Here is a 20,944-nt window from a genome sequence, read left to right as displayed (position 1 = left end):
GGAGGGAGCCTTAGCTGAAGCGGGGCAGGGGTGTAAAGGGGGGCGCAGGGGGGAGAAGTGGGGCATGGATTTCATTCTAGTAACTTGGATATAGATCACGATCATTGTTTTCTAAGCATATTGTCTAGCATGTCATTCTCCTCCAGACATCCCAGTTTCCTCTTCTCAGGGGAGCTTGACATTGATCTTTTCCTGTGGTTGAAGTGGAGGGTATTGAAATCAAGTTTGTTTGGTATCTCTTTTCCCTTCACTGTCTTCCTTTTATTGGTGTTTAAAAGTTTATCTAGGGAAGAAAACTGAATAGTATGATAATAGGAGTGACCTTCCTTTTCTGATTTCTGTGAATGAAGAACACTGTTCTGTTGAAGGCATCTGCATTTTGTGATTGCATTACTTAACTAGATAATTTTCCTGTATTGTTTCATAAAGGTGACCCTGAACAGGACAATTTATACTATGTTTCAACACTGGATTGAATTAGCAGTTCAGAACAAATGAATTTTATTGATTTATTTATTTTAATATATATATATTTATTGTAAAGATACTGTATAAAGGGGTTACAGTTACATAAGTAAGGTAATGAGTACACTTCCTATTGAGCATTGTTACCCCCTCCTTTGTTTTTCCCCTGCCATCCCTATTTATTTATTTTATTACTTACTTTGGCTATATCACTTTGATTTACGTAAGTGATTACCTTCCATTCTTGGTCCACATAAACGAATTTCATTTTAGTATCTCCCTCGGCCCCATTTGCAAACATCCTTGAATGGTGACAAAATCATTGACATATGAGGTTCATCATAACCTTTTACTGATTTGAAAGTTTTTTATTTACTTGAAATACAAGTCATGTTGGTTACTTATGTTGCAAGTATCTTCCTTTCACCTTCTGACTTGGCTTTTTCTCTTTTAATGGTGTCATTTGGTGAACAGAAATCTCTTTCAGTAGTTTAATCTATTTATATTTCCTATATCATTAATGGAATTTTTCCTTTATACTGTTAAGAACAGTGTGACACTTAAATCATAAAATAATCTCCTATGCAGTCTGCACTTGTACTATTTTACCTTTACATTTATAATCCACCTCAAATTGACTTCTGTATAGGAACTGATTTATGTGTTTTAAATGGAAGTTATGCAGTAGTTGTTTTAGTAGCTACTGTTTTTGGTTAATTATGTTGTTCAACGGTTTTATCTCTTTGTTCATTTTTTAAATTAAATATTCACTCAGATATTGAGAGATATGCTAAATTCTATCAAAAATAACTGGACTTTTTATTTATCCATTCAATTCTGATTACTTTTGCCCATATGTTTAGATTTACTACATAGCCATCCTTTTTATGCTCTGTATACTTTGCTATACCTGTATGTTTCAATTTGGATATATTTTCTTCCACCCTCAGGAGTACCCTTTAGCATTTACTTTTTAAAATGTTTTTATTATCTTTAAGCAGTTGTAGAAAGGAGTTGCCATCCAACAAAGCAGTTTATGAAAACAGTGTGTGTTGATCAGTCACCCATTTCAATACTCACGGGTCCCTCCTAACCTATCCCTTCCCTCACTTTTCTTAATTTTTAGGTTATGCAATACTTTTTGCCATTTAACAGAATAGTTTATGTATAAAATTCATCTCGATAGTATTTGCTTAGGTATAGTTCTACTAGTGATGAATACTCTATAAAGATTTTTTCTCAGCCGGATGCCAGTGGCTCACGCCTGTAATCCTAGCTACTCAGGAGGCTGAGATTTGAGGATCACGGTTCAAAGCCAGCCCGGGCAGGAAAGGCTGTGAGACTCTTATCTCCAATAAACCATCAGAAAACCAGAAGTGGCGCTGTGGCTAAGTGGTAGAGGGCTTGCTTTGAGCTGAAGAGCTGAAGGACAGGGCCCAGGCCCAAAGTTCAAGCCCCATGACCAACCAAAAAAAAATAAAGTTTTTTTCTTAATACAGTTGTATTTTGTTCTTAGTTTTTAAACATTTTCATAGGTTATTGTATTCAGTGTTTTAAAACTTAATTTGTTTTAAATGATATCTAAAATCATAATAGATGGGGCACTATGTAAATGTTTCAAGGTATATATTTATTGTATAATGTTTAAATAATTTTAAACCTATCTACTTTCTCAAACACTTATTAGTTCCTTATAGTAAAAACCCTCAAAATCCTGTAACATTGAAAAATGTATAGTACATTATTGTTGTCTATACTGTATAACAATTCCCTAGCCCCTCTCTCTCCCTCACCCTCCCTCTCTCCCTCTTTCCCTCTCTCCCTTTCTCTCCCTTTCTTTCCCTCTCTCTCCCTCTCTCTCCCTCTCTCTCCATTTTTCCCTCTCCCTTTCTCTCCCTCTCTCTCCCTCTCTCTCATCTCTCTCGTCTCTCTCCTCTCCCTCTCTCCCTCTCTCTCTCCTTTCTCTCCCTCTCCCTCCCTCTCTCTCCCTCTCCCTCCCTCTCCCGCCCCCTCCCCCTTCCTCTCCCTCTTCCTCCCTCCCTCTCTCTGTCTCTCTCTGTGTGTGTGTGTCTCTCTCTGCCTCCCAAGCATAAAAAATAAACTATAAAAAAAATTCCCCAGAGCTTCTTGTTCCTACCAAACTGTTACTAATCAACTGCCTTCTTTTTTGCAGGGGGTGGGGGAACACGTCCATGATGGACTTGAACTCAGGATCTGGGGCACTATTCCCTCAAGACTAGCACTCTACCACTTTGAGCCACAACACCACTTCCAGTTTACTGGTGGTTAATTGGAGATAAGAATCTCATGGACTTTCCTGCCTGGCATGGCTTTGAACTGTGATCTTCAGATCTCAGCCCCCTGGGTAGCTAAGATTACAGGCATGAGCCACCAGCACCTGGCTTATCAACTGTCATTGATCAAATTTTCCCCCTCCCTCCTCCTTAGTACTCTCCCCAATCTCTATAACTACCATTCCACTCTCAACTGTGACTCTGGCCTTTTTTCAATACCACATAAGACAAATCATGCAGTACCTGTCTTTCTGTGACTGACTTATTTTACATTATGATCTCCAGTTTTTTCTATGTTGTGAATGACAGTATTTCATTCTCTTTATATCTAAATAGTATTCCATTATGTATAGGGACCCACACTTTCTGTACTCACTAACTTGTGTATACTTAGGTAGATTCCATTTATTGGCTGTTATGAATATGCTGTAATGAACATGTGAATGTGCTGCAATGAGTTCAGAGGTCTCTTTGATATGCTGATTTCATCTCCTTTGGATACATGCCTGGTAGGGGGATTTCTGGATCATGTGGTAGTTCTATTTTGAATATTATGGACAACCTCTGTATTCTTTTACACAAATTTCACTGATGATACTAGGTGGAAAGTTATTTCAGTAGGTTGCAGATTCCATTTGCTTCTGCTTCCTAATATTTCTGTTATGATAGCAGATAGCAGTGCAGTGTTACTTCTTCAATGGTTTTTTTGTTGTTGTTGTTTTTACTATTTCGCCATTTTCTACTGGTTTTTTTTAACAGTTTCTATAGCATGCCTCAATCTGGTTTTCTATATTGAGCACACTGACCTCAAACTCATCTTGATGTTTCTAAAACATCTTATATATGTGCCTTAATGTATTTTGTCCTATGTGACAATTTCTTACAAAGTAGCTCTTCATTTCTTCTCCTCTATTATCTCCTTTACTCAGCTATCCCAAATATATGTTAAGTCATATTCAATATCTTTTGTGTATCTCTTGGGCTCTGTTCTATATTTTCTATATATTTTTTTATGTTTAACTTCAATTTGCATAAACATTTTTGCCTATCTTCAAGTCCATGAATTTGTCATTGGATATGTCCAATTTGCTGTTAAATCCATCAATTTAATCCTTAAATTCAGTTGTTTGGTTTGCAGTTTTGGAATTTCCATGTTATGCTGCATCTCTGCTGATGTTCTTCTCATCCTTTGCTTACACTTTCCTCACTAAATTATTTACAATTTTTCTTAAATAGAGGAATTTTGGTTCGTTATTTGAGTCCCTTTCAAACTGCTTGGATTTTTAGTTATATCTCTTGTTTTTGCTCATGCTTTCTTCCCATAATCCTGATAGTTTTTGACTGACTGTCAAAACTTATAAAAATAATAAATATCAGTTATACCTTAAAACATTTATCTATGGTGAATGTATTCATAATTACATTAATCAAGTCAGAAACTGAACAAATTTCAAAACGGGGGTCTCAATCCTCACAAGAGTTGATCTGTTTCTGCATAACATTTACTCCTAGGCAATAGTCCTTTAGGGTCTCATAGCATAATTATCAGGTAAGGAAGACAACTGGTTTTCCATTATATAGATAGTGAAAATAAAAACAACAGGTGAATGTATATTCATAGAGCTGGGGTTGTATCTACCTTTTGTGTGTATTGCTAACGGTCAAACCTAAGGCTTGAACATGCTAGGCAAGTGCTCTACCCCTGAGCTACATCTGTAGTCCTTGGTAATTTTGGAAAAGAGTCTTTCTATATTGAGCACACTGACCTCAAACTCATGTTCCTCCTAAGTAATTAAATTGTAGGTGTGTACTACCATGCAAGATGCAAATATCAAAGTTTGTTTTCTTCAGCTTTTTTCCACAAGACTATGTCAAGTTTATATTTGATGCTTTAGGATAAGAAGGAAGTGAAAAGAAACAACTGATGTTCCATTTGCATAGTCTCAGGTCTGATAGGAGATATCCAAATAATTATTTATCCAATTTTGCGCAATACTATTTTATTTGATGCTTACTATTCATTCTTTTCTATTTTTATTTGGTGCTGTTCTCTTCTTTATACCTTGGAACCTCATTCACTTTGACACAACAGTAGCTAGGGACTATGAACCAAAAGCCAGTAAGTTTAAGTTCAATATGAGAAGAATTTTGTCTTTAAGTTGTAAATGCTATTTGTAACTGCTAAAGTATACTTTTTAACATAAGACCCCAGGGATTCATGGTTTTTGCCACCACTTTATTTGCCGGTGAGTATGGATGGTAACTGAAGCTCTACTTCACTGAGCCCTTCCTAAATCTTCTCAGAGTCCCTGAAGTTTATACTAGTGAGAAACTAGCTTTTAATGTGCTAAGTGGGATTTGGAAATGGTTTATAGAAGCTACCTAACCTAAACTAACTTCCTGTGTTTTTTCTTTGATTTTATATACTATATATGCTTACATTCCATATATAATACATATTATACAAAATATACAAAATATAAAAGATATATAACATGTATAAAGTAGTTGTCTTATTTATTATCTTCTTCCTTTACTGGAATATAAGCTTCATGTCTATGAAGGCAGGAGTTTTGTCTGTGTTGTTCACTGATAGAATACGAAAAGTACCTAAAAGAAGGTACCCAATGAATATATATTCAATGAATAGATGGATCAATGGATTAACAAAACAAAATGATGTGAATAAGTGGCTCCTAGTTAAAGTATTTCAGGCTTAAATTAATGAAACAAATGTGGAACAGATGTAATTTTCTTCTCTCTGATACTTGAAACTTTAAAAAATGAGACATTCCAAATGGATTTGCCCACAAAGCGAATTTTTAGCCATCACAGAAAAATACTCAAGACCAATTACTGTCAGAAGTTATAAGAATTAATAATAACTCATGGAAATTACATACTTTTCTTGGAACATGATAGTGAATAATGCAGAACTTTGGAATCAATTATATTTATTTTATTGATAAAACAATAATTCAATAAACCAAACCATTCAGCTATCTAACTGATCTATCCATTAACCAGTTCATCCATCCCTCCTACATATTTGTTGATAACCTATTGATATTCAAGGGACTAAAGATACAAAGTTGAATAAAATATAGACTGTTTTCAATTCTTTCCTAGTCTAAGGAAGATGAGTTAATTATTGTTTCATTCATAAAAGAAATTCTGTTTCAATACAATGAAATATCTTAAGGAGAAAAGAGCTTTATTCTTTTGGGGTTTTATGATTCTGGGATTTAAAGTCAAAGCCTTGGGATTGTTAGGAAGGTGTTCTACCATTGAAACAAAGCTCCCGACCCTTTAGGGAATCAGCTTTCATTATGTGATCCTCTATGACAAGAACAATTTATCTATAGTTATATCCTTCCTCAACAACTGCAATAAGTATTTAATATGTAAATCCATGCTCATTTTTAAGCTGAAAATCAGAGAGCATTATTTCTCTAATATACAGCTGCTAGAGTATATGCTTTCAGAGACTGAAACTGTTAGTATTGAAAATATCCTGCTTGTTATTCATGGAATGTTTCTCAAAAAGGAAGCATGAATGATACTTTATTGGCAGCAAACGCCCTTTGTTTGTTATGAGAGAATGTTACAGCCCCACTGGGCTGTCTCCATGTTTAATAGACCATAAAATTGAAATTCCCACCCTGACCTCTAAAGAGATGAGATGAGTCAGAAAGTGACTCATTCTCTAATCAGTTGGAAGAACAACCTTTACTGTCATTTACCTTGGACTGGGTAGAAGTAAAGAGATTTTGTTTCTGAAGCACTGAAATGATTACAGCAAAGCCTGGTGGAGGAAGGGAGGCTACCTATTAAAATGAGCTGAGCCCTCCCTGACATTTTCTCAAACATTCACATTGCAACCAGTTGGCTGCTTCTATATGTTCAGGCTTAAAACTAATTCTGTAGAAACAAAATGAAACAAACCTTGACACAGCCAGTTCATTCAGTTTGCTATCTTAATAAGATCAATAAAATTCCAGAGGATTATGTTTGCTGAGATAGTTGGAAAAAACAGTTATAATGATTGCTTTTCTTAATTAACACCCAATTGAGCCCAAAGATAAAAGAGACATGAGAGAAAAACAAAAATAAATTACATCTCATGTGATATTAAGGAGCTGATCTTACAAATTCTAGTCACATTAAGATACCACAAACTGCTGTGTCCATATAGCTATCTTTGTCCTTTTAAGGTGGGAAGATCCTGATATTTTTGGTGAATTGTAATGACTATTGAAATAGATAAAAGATAACTGAAATATGGCCATGCGCTAGTGGTTCATGCCTGTAATCCTAGCTATTCAGAAGGTTGAGATCTGATGATCACAGTCTAAAGCCAGCCTGGGCCGGAAAGTCCACGAGACTCTTACCTCCAATTAATCACCAAAAAGCCAGAAGTGGAGCTGCAGCTCAAGTGGTTGAGTGTTAGCCTTCAGCGAAAAAGCTCATGGATAGTGCATAGCCCCTGAGTTCAAGCCCCAGGACTGGTGTGCACGCGCACACACTGCACACACTGCACACACTGCACACACACACACACACACACACACACACACACACACACACACACACACACACACACATGTTCTAACAATTCTAGGAAAATCTTGAGTTAAGTGTTGGCAGTTCTAGGTGCTTGAGGTAAGGGGATACCGAGGCCTATTTCTCTGTGGCATGTGGACTTGAAATGTACCTCATCCCATATGATGATGATGATGATGATAATGATGATGATGATGATGATGATGGTGATGGTGATGGTGATGGTGATGGTGATGATAATGATAATGTAGACCTACGCATGCCACTTTGGGTGACTTTTAGTCACTGAGCTCTATTATTTCTCTTGATCTTATATTATTCTGTGTAAACTCTTCTGTATTGCAGAAGTCAACAAACTTTCTTTACAAATAAGATACCATACTGAATATTTTAAGTTTTGTTGGCTATGTGGTCTACTGTTCCAACTGCTCAACTTTGAGTTTGCAACACGTAGGTAGTCACACACAACAAATAGCAACGGAGCATGACTATCTTCCAATAAAATTTCACTTGTGAACACTGAAGTTTGAACATCATGTGATTTTTCATATGTCATAAAATATTATTTTGACATTTTAAAATCACTTAAAGTGGTGAATTAATAATATATGAGTTGTGCCAAATAACAATGGATGATTTTGGCCAATAGAGCATGTTCCTACTTGTGCCTCCTTGTACTTCTAAATCCCCTTTATTTATCTTCTTACAACACGCAGGAATCTTTTCTGGTTGACTAGCACACTTCTGTGTTTAATCATATTTATTTTCTATTGTCATCTTAACAAGTTATTGAAAGTTATCAACTTAAAACAATGCAAGGTTATTATCTCATAATTCCATAGCTTAGAGATCTGGATTGGCTTACTTTTTTCTCTACTCCAGGTTCTTCAAAGCTGAAAGCAAGGTGTTGGCTGTTTGAGTTGGAAAGAATTGACTTCCAAGCTCATTCTTGTAGACATGATCCAGTTCCTTATGTATGTAGAAATGAGGTCTCCACTTTCTTGTTCGTTTTAATTTAGAGTTGCCTTTAACTTGTAGAAACTTCTGACTCTGCTCCTTGCCTCTAGATCTCTACATCTCAGAGCCTTGTGAGCATATCAAGTATGTTTTTGAAATCTGACTTCATTTTCTGCAGTGTCTAGTCTCACCCTTCTTTCCTCTGTTTTTAAAGGCTCATGTGATTACTTTGGACCCATTTGAATAAGGCAGGATAAACTTGCTGCTTTAATGTCAGATAATTAGTACCTTAATTCTATCTGTTCAATCAGATTATATCTGTGTCTAGATATGTGTTTGATTGATAGTAATTTTGTGAGAACATCTTTAGAAATTAGATTACCACAATTATCACTTGCATTTCCAACATAAACGGTGACTTGGAAGTCTATAGATTACTGGATGTGTACCCAAAAATAATTTAATCTATTCAAGCTTTTTGTGTGGTAGGTTAAATCATAGATATGGAACATACTATAACATATTTTATGTGGTTATGGAGCAAAGCCAACATCTATGCTTCTCAATAGGTGATCTGGTCACTTGGGAGTGAATCTGGGATGTATGTACTATGCCCTTATCTTTCTTTATGCTTTCTCAAAGGTTAGTTTTTTTACTCTCTTTCCCATTAGTTGAAACTGTGTTTCATATATTACTTGCTTTTGTCTATTATATTAAGAAACAAACTTTCAGTTACTGTTTGAAACAAGGTTGACATACTTTTCTGTTGTAATTTTTTATTTTGAAGAACCACTTGTTAATTTATTAGAATAATCAGTTGCCAAAATCTTGTGGATATAATACTCTGGAAATACTAGGAATTTTTTATTTGATTTTTAATTGCTTTTCTTCAGACACCATTACAAACTTAGTAAAAGTCCTTGCTATTCCTGATACTTAGTGACTCAAGTAGCAATAACTTTTTTTAATCCCTCATCACAGTGAAAATCTGATTTATCTCTTCATCATTTCCTATCCTTTCTACTTCAGTAACATCCTAATTGGACTTCTTGTTCCTGCTTTTACCTTTTCCATATATTTCTCCAAAGATTATATCATCCAATCAGAACTTTAGAGTAAGTTCTCTGTTGCCTCCAAAATGACTTTTCACTTCTGAAAATGGCATTCAAAGATTTTCATTGCATAACCCAATCCAATCTCATTTCCCACTACAGTCTAACATTAACTCTTTACCACAGTTACACAGACCTAAATTCACCATTGAAATGATATTTAGTTAGAAATATGTTTCAACTACTGAATGACTTTCATTGTTGTTAACATCTTCGTGGTAAACCTGCAAGCTAAGCAGAAAGCAACTAACTCCAGGTTGAACTCCAGGTACCCTAAGTTGTTCCACAAATATTTGCTGAGTATAGTGATAAGTACTATTCCTACAGATGGCAAGCAACACAGTAAAGTCCCTGCCCTCATGTTTGTGATAGTAACAAGATTGTCAAGATATGAAAAGAAGGATAACTTAACTAATGTAGGAGTAATCATTCATTTAAAAAGATTACTTGAAGAATGGACTGACACAATCAATGCATTATATATACATGCCTGAAAATAATACTGTGAGTGTTTGCTTCAGCAGCACATATACTAAAATTGGAACGATACAGAGAAGATTAGCATGGCCCTTGCCCATGTAATTGTAACCCTTTTGTACAGTATTTTCACAATAAAAAAGAAAATGCTACTGTGAATACACCAATTATATAATTAATACATGTTAAAATTATAATTAAAAAATTTAAACTTATCTGAAAGCACAAGAGACTCGTAGGTTCTTGGAGAAAAATGAATAAGATAGAGAACAGCTCTCAGGGAACTTATAGCCCAGTACACATGAGAAAATCTGGCCAGAAGTAACTCTAAAATAAAGTTAAAATTGTTATAGGTCATAGAAGTGCAAATAAAGAAGAATAATTATAGAGATTTCAGAAAGGGAATAGGATATGATTTAATATAATGATTGCAGGCTGTGGTTAAAAGACAGAGAGGATCCTTTCCCTTCTTTAATATTCAATTACAAAATCCAGGTCAGGTACTTCTATCACCTGCAGTTTGAATTTGTCTCCTTCTCTGTATTAGTATTATTATTGCCCTAGTATTTCCTTTCTTCTGGAACATTGTAATGGCCAGGCTATTTCTTTGCCCCATTCTCCACTAGTCCAGTGCTCATATCACATCAAGGAATCTTTCTAAAATAGAGTCCAATTATGGCCTCTGTGATATTCAGAAATCTCATTTCATTGTTCTGACTGATCTTTTGACCACAAAGATAGTGGTTAAAAACAAGCCTTAGGTTCAACTATTAAATATGGGATTCTGACTTTGCTACTTACCAGCTGTGTGATATGAGACATTTTCTTACATGCTCAATTTCCTCGCTCTAAAATGGGATAATGATTTTTATTAAGGTGGTTATCTTGGTAAAAATAAAGTATGAAGAGTAATTTCCAAGTATATAGAGATATTACATAGTGGGTTTAATTAATACAGTAGTGGCCACTATGATCATAAAATGCTCTCCAGAGCTTGAGGTCAATTCTTTAAACAATTGGTTATTTTTTGTTAATTATGCACATAACTGAATTTTAATATGGCCTCCTTTTCCCATGAGTAGGCAGCTAAGAATTATAACTGGAGAATGGTTTTTTGAAGAAAAGGCAAAGCGTTTCAAGCAAGTCAATGTTCTGGGCACTGATGTTGTCCGACAGTCCATCTTAAGAAGAAGCCCAGGTAACTGCTATAATTATTTGGTTTCAAAACTTTCATCTTCACTATAGTGGGCTAAATAACTTCCTGATGTATTTTTTTTAATCAAATGAGCACAGTTGGACTTTCTAATCCCTTTATATCTTCCCACAATTCAGTAGCATGATATCTAAATCCGTACTTCACACAAATTAAGACTGGTCAGTAAAAATTGTCATATTCATTTTTCATATATCTGACACTGAGATTTTCAAAGAAATCATTTATCTTCATCACAGATAAGTCTTTTCCTGAATTTATTTCTAATATTTCACTAAATAAGCAGAATCAAGTCCTTAAAATGAGTAAAAGGAATGTAAAATAATTCTCTTTGGGGGATAGGCACCTCTAGAAGAGGGGAAGATGAAAGGAGATGCTGTAGAAGAGGTACTATAATTGAAGTACTCTATGCACACATCTGACAGTAGAACAGTATACCTTGTTGAAGTTGTTTCAAAAAAAGGAAGTAAGATAAGGGAGAGTAATAGAGGGGAGAATTTGATAGTGATATCTTGTATGCGTATACAAAGATGTCACAAACTCCTTTGTACAATTAATATACAAGCAGTTCTTGAGTTTTCAAGATGTTTTATTTCAAAGTTCTTTTAAGTGTCACTTTTTCTTATCTTTGTTTCTCAACCAAGCATTGGCATTGTGCAATGCATCCCTATCTGTGAATTAGGAGTTTGGGGAAATTCAATGACTAGGTTGATTTCCATGTCAGAAATGCTTAATCACCTAAAATTCATAGGACAACATTGGTCAATGAAGGATTATACTGGCACCAAATATAACATCCAGCTTAAGAATGCTTTTCAGTGAACATAAAGTGCAATTTAATTGGTCAATGTGGAATGAAACGTGTTTGGGAGTAACTTTCTTATGCAGAATATAAGAAAGACAGAGGAGACATCATTTGGCCTGTGTCTAGACTATTCCATCTTTCATAGACCAATCAGTGGCCTTGTTTCTCAGAATCTGGCAAGTAGATCTGAGAATCTTAAAACTGATTCTCATTCTGCTTCTAGATGTAGTACTCACAAGTAAGGCTCTTTGCAGATGGGTAACATCAAATCTGATGCCCCAGATGGAAGAGTAGAGTTATAATAATACAGTCAGTGGTGGCCACTTCCTCCACCCAAACTTCAGTACTGTCCAGTGTGTGAACTGTCCCTCAAATCACAAGATATGTGCACAAATGCCTATTCTCCCAAGAAGTCTGGTTTATGTACTCAGAAATCAACTTTATCATTTCTATAATCTCATGCTGCACATAGTGATACACATCTGCAATCTTATCATACAGGAGATCGAGGCAGAAGGATCTAATGTTCAAAGGCAATGTTAGTCTTGTACATTACTTTTCTATCAGCCAGAGCTACATTGTGAGAGTTTGTCTCAAAAACCCAAATCAGAAGAACAATAATCTTACATTTAATCTCAGTCTTTAGAGATTTGGAGTTCTCTAAAACATGGAATATGTAAAGGGATGATATATTTGTTCCTCTATTGCAGTCTCACCTGGAAATTACACTGATCTTCTTTAATTATTTGGAGAACATTCAACAAATTAGATATAACAGTACCTGAAATAGATGGGATGGTAATATCATTGCTAATTATCATAGTAATCCAGGAAAATGAAGACAAAATAGAAAATTGCTTTGTTTCTGATTGATTTGTATGAAAATTTGTCTTCTATTTTAATGAGGAGCAGAGGAAATACAAAGCCAAGAGCAAGCCCGACAGAATGCAGAAAAGTCTGACACTTCATCTATTGGACAGAAGGCCAGCCATGATGGGCCAAAGAGAAAGGGGTAAGACACATTTTGTGCAGGGGAATTATTAATCTTTATTCCAGAAACCTCTGAAATAAATATTCCTTGGTATTTAAAGTCTGCTGTCACTTCCAACTTTTTGGTGGTTACTTGGAAATAAGAGTCTAACAGAGTTTCCTGCCCAGGATGTTTTCAAACCATGATTGTGTGTGTCTGTGTTTATGTGTGTGTGTGTGTGTGTGTGTGTGTGTGTGTGTGTGTGCATGCACACATGTACACATGTGCACATGCTAGACCTAGGGCTTCAACTCAGGGCAAACTGTCCCTGAGCTTCTTTTGCTCGAGGCTAGTGCTCTACCACTTGAGCCACACTGCTACTTCCAGCTTTTTTGAAGTAGTTTATTGGCAATAAGAGTCTCACAGACTTTTCTGCCTAGGCTGGTTTCAATTGCAATCCTTGGATCTCAGCCTTCTGAGTAGGATTACAGGTGTGAGCAACCAGCATCCAGCCAAACCTTGATTCTTAAATCCCAGCCTCTAGATTAGTTAGGATTACAGGCGTATGCCACTGGCACTGGGCTTCATCCATGTACTCTTAAGCTTAAGTGTTATATCACCTATCTAAAACCTAGGAAAAAATAATCACATTTGACCACCTCAACTTAATTCAGAAAGCAAATATATGTATAACGTACTAAGCATAGTAATGGAACATGATATAAAGGAGACCAAGATGGAAAGAATCACTAGAAACTGAGGGCAAGAATGTCCCATCAAGGCAGAAGAGTATTCCCCAAAATGCAGAGAAAATTCAAAACACAAATTGCTTCTTCACAGCACTCTGTTACTGATACAGCCAAGTTTTGTGGCCAAGGCAGTAAGATTCTAATAGGTACCAGTTTATATTATGCCTTTTTCAAAGTAGTGTGTCATTCTCTCAGCAGAAGCCTACATGAAATTCTGACAACGCCTGTGCCTTAACTAGGCTCTGAAAGAAGTCTGGACTTTTTTTTAGAATCCTGAACTGTGGGTGGGAATGAACTCTAAATGTCATGTAACCCAAGCTCTTATGACTAACAACTTCTTCATTAATTAACAGATATGAATGAAGAAAGGATGAGTTAGAGACTCCTAAGTATCTTATCCTAGATATTAATCTTCCTATCATTTGAAATCCATTGATTTTTCCTCAGAATCCTCACGATATCATCTTGTGTTTGTGAATCTCTCATCATTTTAGACTCTGACCTCCCTTTCCCTCTAACCAATACACATATTTAATTGTGAGTTCGTTCAGTGTTAGACTGGTGGCTCATTTACTTTTGTGTTAACAGCATCAGTTATAGTGCAATTGATGACTTTAAAACAACTCTTTAAAAAAAATCCATGGCTCTTGATAAGTAGCTGACTGATAAGTAGTAGCTTAATAAGTATCTCAGAGCCTACAAATGCAAATAGGATCTATCATTTGCAGAGACCAAGCCAGGTATCATAGAGTAGGCTACTGGGCTAAGGAAACCATGGAGTTAGGAGACAATAACTAATAACAAATGCAATGCATTGTACAAATTCTGAACCCTTCAAACCATCATAGAACTGGGCTAAGCCATCCTGGAACCTAAAACTGGCATTTATAGTTTTCAGTCTTCAAGGGATTAGCTATGGAAAGCTTCTGTAAATATGGCAGGGTGTTTATCACAAGAGATGTCATGAGGTAATAAATAACTAAATATTAAATGAATAGCCAGCTGATAAATGTTTGGGATGATAGGAATCAGCAAGAACACCATCAGAAGGTAAGTAGGGCACGAGGAAGTTGATGGGATTCAGGATGTCTAAAGAGAGAAAGAGTTGTCTCCCTGAAGAGGAGTTACCTTAAGTGGAAATGCAGGGATGGGGACATGAGATTCTCAGTGCAGTACAGGCTGACATTACGTTAAGTGCCATTCTCACCAAAAATGTAATTTTCCAGTAGAGTGAAGCTTCTGACACTTTGGCAATGACATTCTTCTTTGAAGTAAATACAACTTAACAGATTCTATTAAGATTCTCCCAGTACCTTTGGAATCTAGCTTTTATATTTTTTGTCTAGAAAATTGGCTGCCCACAAAACAAATGAACTGGTCTCTTCCAATGTTATCCCCTAAAGAATACAGCTTTGAGGTTGTATTATTATTAAAGTGTACTTGGAAACAGCCTTGTTTGGGTGACTCAGTATCCTTGAATTTAGATTCCTTAGAAGCGGTTGTTTGAGTCCCATTTGTACAACTACTTACAGATAATTACCTATTGTTTAAGTTCCAGAAAAATATAGTGAAATGGGTGTGGAGATTCAGGCCTATAATCCCAGCACTTTGGAGACCAGTATACAACTATCATGAGATCAGGGCTTTATTAGAGAGTTCTAAGCCAGCCTAGGATACATAAAGAGACTGTTTAAAAAAACAGTTAAAACACACTAATAAGTTAGGAGATGGGAATGTAATTAGATTTCATCTGACACAAGGCACTCTGCTTCATTACCACAGTGAGAAATGTCATGGAAGATATAGAAAGGATTTTCATCATAAAAGTTCAGTCATTCATTCCACAAGAATTAATTGGGTTCTGGTATATCATTCTAGGACCCAGAAAGTGGTAGTGAATGAGAAAGACAATCACTGTTTTCATAGAGCTACACTATAACAAGCTGCTACTCAGTTCATCCCAGAGCGTTATTCCCTCGCCAAGCAAGCTCCCCATTCACAGCATCCCTTCAAATAAACCCAGCCCAAGAGATACTTCTTCTTCCTCAGGTAGAAGTGGTGAGTTCCCAAAGTAGGTGATCTTTGCTAAGCAAGGACACAGACCTTGCTTACCAGAAAGCCACATAGTCCTGGGAAATTTTGTAACCTCCCCCATTACCACCCTTGACACTGTCACTGAGAACTACCCAGAATCCCTCAATCCCAGTGCTCCTGAGTCAAAGAATCATTTATTTCTGTAAATACTAAAAATTGAACTTCTTCGTTGAGTTCCAGTACCAGGGATCAAACATTAGGGCATTGTGAGTGCTAAACATGCTCTCTATCAGTGAGTTATAATGTCATTCAAAATTGTGAGAGGCTATTATTATTATTAAGTAGTTGTACAAAGGGGTTATAATCCCGTAAATTATAAATATAATGCTTCTTGGTCAATGACAACCTTTCCTTCCTTCTCCCCCATTTTCCCCTCCCATCCCTATCCTCAAGTTGCATAGTTCATTGTTTACATAATGTACTTTGAATATAATGACTATATCTGATCATCCTTCCTCCTTCCATTTCTATTCCTTTCCTTTGTCCACCCCCAAAAAACATGTTTCCACTTTCTGTGTTTTGATAAACAGTACATTAGTTGTTCAGAAGAATTAAGCTTTTGAATTTTCCCACTAAATATACCCTCCTCTAGTCAATTTGTTTGTGTGCAATTGCATTTTGCCTTGTATATGTTGTGATGGACAGTTGTAGTTTAGATCTAGCTTCCAAATATAAGATAAAACTTGCTGTTTGTCTCTCTGAGCCTGGCTTACTTCACTTAACATGATTTGTTCTAAGTCCATCCATTTCCCTGCAAATGACATAATGTTATTCTTTGTAATGGATGAGTAAAATTCCATTGTATGTATGTACCACATTTTCTTGATCCACTCATTCATTGTAATACATCTGGGATGTTTCCATAACTTGGCTATTGTGAATAGTGTAGCAATGAACATGGATGTGCAAGTGTCTTTTCCATATCCTGACTTGTAGTGCTCTGAGTAAATGCTCAAGAGTGGTATGGCTAGATCATAGAGTCGTTCTATGTTTACTCTCCAAACTGCCTTCCAGAGTGGTTGTACTAATTTACATTCCTACCAAAAAAATAGGATTTCTTTCCCCACCCGCCCCCAACATCCCCTCTAGCATTTGTTGTTGTTCAAATTCTTGATGTTGGCCAGTCTAATTGAGTTCAGATGGAATCTCAGTGTTGTTTGATTTACATTTCCCTAATGGCTAGGGATGTAGAACAGTTCCTCATATTTTTATTGATCGTTCTTCTGAGATGTCTCTACTTAGCTTCTTTGCCCATTTATTGATCAGGATATTAATTGATGGGATAATTTCTTGAGTTCCTTGTCAGATGTATATCTGGTAAAGATCTTCTCCCAATCTGTTTGTTGTCTTTCTAGTTTAGTAACTATGTCCTTTGCTGTTCATAAACGTTTTAGTTTGATGTAATCCTATTTGTCAAGTTTCCCATTTGCTGTGCCCCTGGGACTCTCTTCGGAAAGTTCCCACCTATGCTGATAAGTTCTAATATTTCTCCTACTCCATCTTATAGTAGTTGGTGTGTGTGTGTGTGTGTGTGTGTGTGTGTGTGTGTGTGTGTGTGTGTGTGTGTGTGTGTGTGTGTGTGTGTGTGTGTGTGTGTGTGTGTGTGTGTGCTGGTACCAGAGCTTGAACTCAAGGCCTAGATGCTATTTATTAGCTTTCTTCCTTCAAGGCAGATGTTATACTACTTGAGCCACTGTTCTACTTCTGGCTTTGTTTCTATGGTTAATTGAAGATTTGAGATTAGAGATTTTCCTGCTCCAGCTGGCTTTTAACCTCAGTTCTCAGATCTCAGCCTCCTAAGTAGCTAGGATTATAGGCATGAGCCTCTTATGGCCAGCTCTAGAAGTGTGTCCTTAAAGTAGTATTTCCATGCTTTCTTTGTATCTTACCTTTAAATGTTAATATGCTTTCAGATTTCTTCTTAGCAAGTTCCGATCAGCAACTAGAGGAGAAATCACAACTCCAAAAACTGAAAGTGGTCGGAGTTACAGCTTGGATTTAGACAGTCAAACTTTTCGGGGATCAAAGTCAGCCCCCGGTTCAGACAGGTAAGAGAAACACAGAACAGACCATGGGAACCACCAGAGGATTCGGTTTGTAAATATCCAAGTAGGGCTTCTAAGTGTCTGTAAAGAATTGCTGCTTGGAGACCTAACACATAATACCAAAAGGCAGGAAGATAATTTTTAGTTGAAATGGAAAGCACTTACCTTCCTTCTAGATTATATCTGTTGGAACCATTGTGTCACCTGCAGGGATGCAGATTTATGTTTGGGGACTAAAGGATGTAGTTCAGTGGTCAGATATATTCCTTCATTAATTTCTTGTGTTACTAAGAATATTTTATTAGCATTGTACACGGAGGATTTTGTTGAGGCACTTGCATGAGTTCATATAATGCACCCCAATCAAACATTCCCCCATCACTTCTCCTTTTTCCATCTCCCACTCTTCTTAGAACAATTTCAACAGTTTTTATTGTTCTACTTTTTGTACCAATCCTGGGGCTTGAACTTGAGGCTGGAACACTATCCCTGAGTTCTTTTGCTCAAGACTAACATTCTACCACACAAGCCACAGCTCCACTCCCAAGTTTTTGGTGGCTAATTGGAGATAAGAGTCTCACAGACTTTCCTGCATAGGCTGGCTTTGAACCATGATCCTCAGATCTCAGCCTCCTGAGTAGTTAGGATTATAGGTTTAAACCACTGGTGCTCAACTCATAGTTCTCCTTTCACCCTTTTCCGTACAACTGGTACTTGCCCTTCCCCAACAGAACCTGTTTTACTTTTATCTCATTCATTTATTTTTAGTGTATATTAATTTTACCAGAGGTTTTCATCATAGTATTATGAATATGGATATATCTCATGTTCTCTTTCCCCATCCCCTCTGTCCTATTTTTTTATACATAGGCACAATATATTTCTTCACTATTCACCCTCCATTTTCTCTTTCCCTATCCTACCTCCCTGTTGTTCCCTCAAATAGTCAAATAGTATCATGTTCTGTATGTGTGTATATGTACATATCTATGAATATACATGTACTTATATATGCATGACTATGGATATGATCTTCCTCTATTACAGCATCTGAAAAATAAGCCTCTAGGTTTCATATTAATTTTGCAGCTTTCAAAAACATTAATAATTGCATCACTTGAGTTGACATAGTATTTTCCATAAGTTCCATTTTCTTCTAGTTCTACCTCCTCTAACTTATTCTCAGAGGGAACAAGTGAAAATATCCTATGCACAAAGCTATCTCTTGTCAGAAAAGTGAGGACAAATAGCAATGAAATCTAGGAGCATAGTCACTTCTGATCAGATTTCATTTTCTTAAAGTCAAGGCTTATTTTCATGATTCATGTATCAAAGCTAGAGATGAGACCTAAAAGATCTACGCTCATGGTTCATTGGTGTGTCCAAACGTTAACTCCTTTGTTTGCTTGGAGCTGCAGTAATATACTAGTTCAGGCACTAAAACTGCCAGCCTTTTTTTCTTTTTCTCTTTTCCTTAGCTTCTACAAGCAGAATTGAATTCTCCTTGTAATCTTGTGATCTTTCTAATCCTTTTTCTCCCATGATGCTGGAGATTGAACCCACACATTATAATATATTTTAGACTAATGACCAGAACACTTCCCCAGAAGGTCCACTCTTTTAACTATTGAGTTATTTTCCCCCATGGTGATTCTCCGTACCTACTTTTTTATTTTGTACATCACTCCTGCAAGCCACTATTACTTTTTGTAAAACTATTCAGAAAAAATAAATTTAAAAAGAAATCAGTTATTATCCACTATCAAGGAATGTATGAATATTTCCCCAAGTTCCAAGACTACTGATAAAAATTTCACAATAAAAAATCATATAATGGTTGTCTGTCCTTGAACTAATCTTGGTTTGCTTCTCTTCTATGTTATATCCCAGAACGCTTTCTTTAAAAATCTCATTTTTAATTGTTAGACCCCTGACTCTAAGATAACATTGATAAAAAAAATTATTTAGAAGTGATACATAGCTCAGTTTGTGTTGCTCTTGGGGACTCTGAGCCATCTTGGCTGGCATTTAAGAGGGACAATTTAGAAAAGAGGAAATAGAGTTGTTTAACAAAGAAGCAAAGACTCCAAGCCTATTTAACAAAATTAGATCATGCCCTTTAAGTTATCTGTCTAACAGTTATTCAGTAAGAACCAGAGACATAGTCCCAATATTGTAGTACTTGTACTGTTATTCTAGAATTTGTCTAATTGGATGTACTCCCTGTGCCTTGCCTACTGTATTACATAAATAACCTGAAAGCTGTAAATTCATATGTATGTAGTTTCTCCAAACACTGATGTTTTGACACAGAGCTTTCTTGTTCTTACTGTGAACTGGGAGAAAGTCCTGAAATTGTTTATTGTTTGAATTGTGAATCCCTGAAATGGGATAGTGATCACTTTGCCTTGGCTTTAGCCTGTCAAGAACAGTGTTTTCCCCTTGAGACCAACACTAAAGATACTCAGGAGATAAGTAGAGCAAAGTGTCCCTTTCCCGGGACATATTTTTTAATATTTTTATTGTAAAGATACTGTACAGCAAAAAGGGTTACAGTTACATGAGTAAGGTAATGAGTACATTTTCTATGGAGCATTGTTACCCCTCCTTTGTTTTCCCCTACTATCCCTTCTCTCCCCACCTCCCCAACTCCTTCCCACCCCCCACCGCGGGGGAAGCTGTCAAGTTTATTGTTTCAGCACTTCCTTATTTCCTTTCCCCTCCCCAAATTAGAAAAATGCATATACAAGATGCAGGGCACTGGAATCAAATATAGTGATGACAGGAGTTATACCATGGGGGAAGAACATATAAAAGAAACAACAAAAAAAAAAATCACACAGTACATTACCGGGACATGTGTTTAATCATAATGATAATGACTCATTAATGGACTGCCACAGTGAGATATGTTCCATTATTCCAAAAAGATTCCTTAGAAAGTTGGGACAGATGGGGCTGGGAAGGTGGCTCAGTGGTAGAGTGCTTGCCTTGCATGCCTGAGGCCCTGGGTTCGATTCCTCAGCACCACATTAAGCAAAAAGAAAAAAGCCGGAAGTGGCGCTGTGGCTCAAGTGGTAGAGCGCTAGCCTTGAGCTGAAGAGCTGAGGGACAGCGCCCAGGCCCAGAGTTCAGGCCCCACAACCGGACCCAAAAATAAAAAATAAAAAAAAAAAAAAAAAAAAAAAAAGAAAGTTGGG

At 36.4% G+C, this 20,944-nt stretch overlaps 1 protein-coding gene and 1 pseudogene across 6 annotated transcripts in view; both read left to right on the top strand.

The window, feature by feature from the left end:
- The window catches only part of Sytl5 (synaptotagmin like 5), a 189,734-nt gene that overhangs the window by 118,626 nt on the left and 50,164 nt on the right, over positions 1 to 20,944 (top strand). For 4 of the 6 annotated variants that reach the window (XM_070040645.1, XM_070040640.1, XM_070040641.1 and 1 more), the window contains 3 exons: positions 10,951 to 11,066; positions 12,793 to 12,898; positions 17,613 to 17,747. In XM_070040645.1, coding sequence (XP_069896746.1) covers positions 10,951 to 11,066; positions 12,793 to 12,898; positions 17,613 to 17,747 — 357 coding nt within the window. The remainder of the gene's footprint in view (positions 1 to 10,950; positions 11,067 to 12,792; positions 12,899 to 17,612; positions 17,748 to 20,944) is intronic. The other 2 variants (XM_070040644.1, XM_070040643.1) reach the window with 2 other exon arrangements.
- Positions 9,900 to 9,999, top strand: LOC138840531 (U6 spliceosomal RNA; annotated as a pseudogene).

This window comes from Dipodomys merriami, unplaced genomic scaffold, assembly GCF_024711535.1.
Source record: "Dipodomys merriami isolate MVZ:Mamm:240054 unplaced genomic scaffold, mDipMer1.0.p SCAF_3, whole genome shotgun sequence".
Taxonomy (NCBI): Eukaryota; Metazoa; Chordata; class Mammalia; order Rodentia; family Heteromyidae; genus Dipodomys; species Dipodomys merriami.
This window is presented reverse-complemented; position numbering and strand designations above follow the sequence as displayed.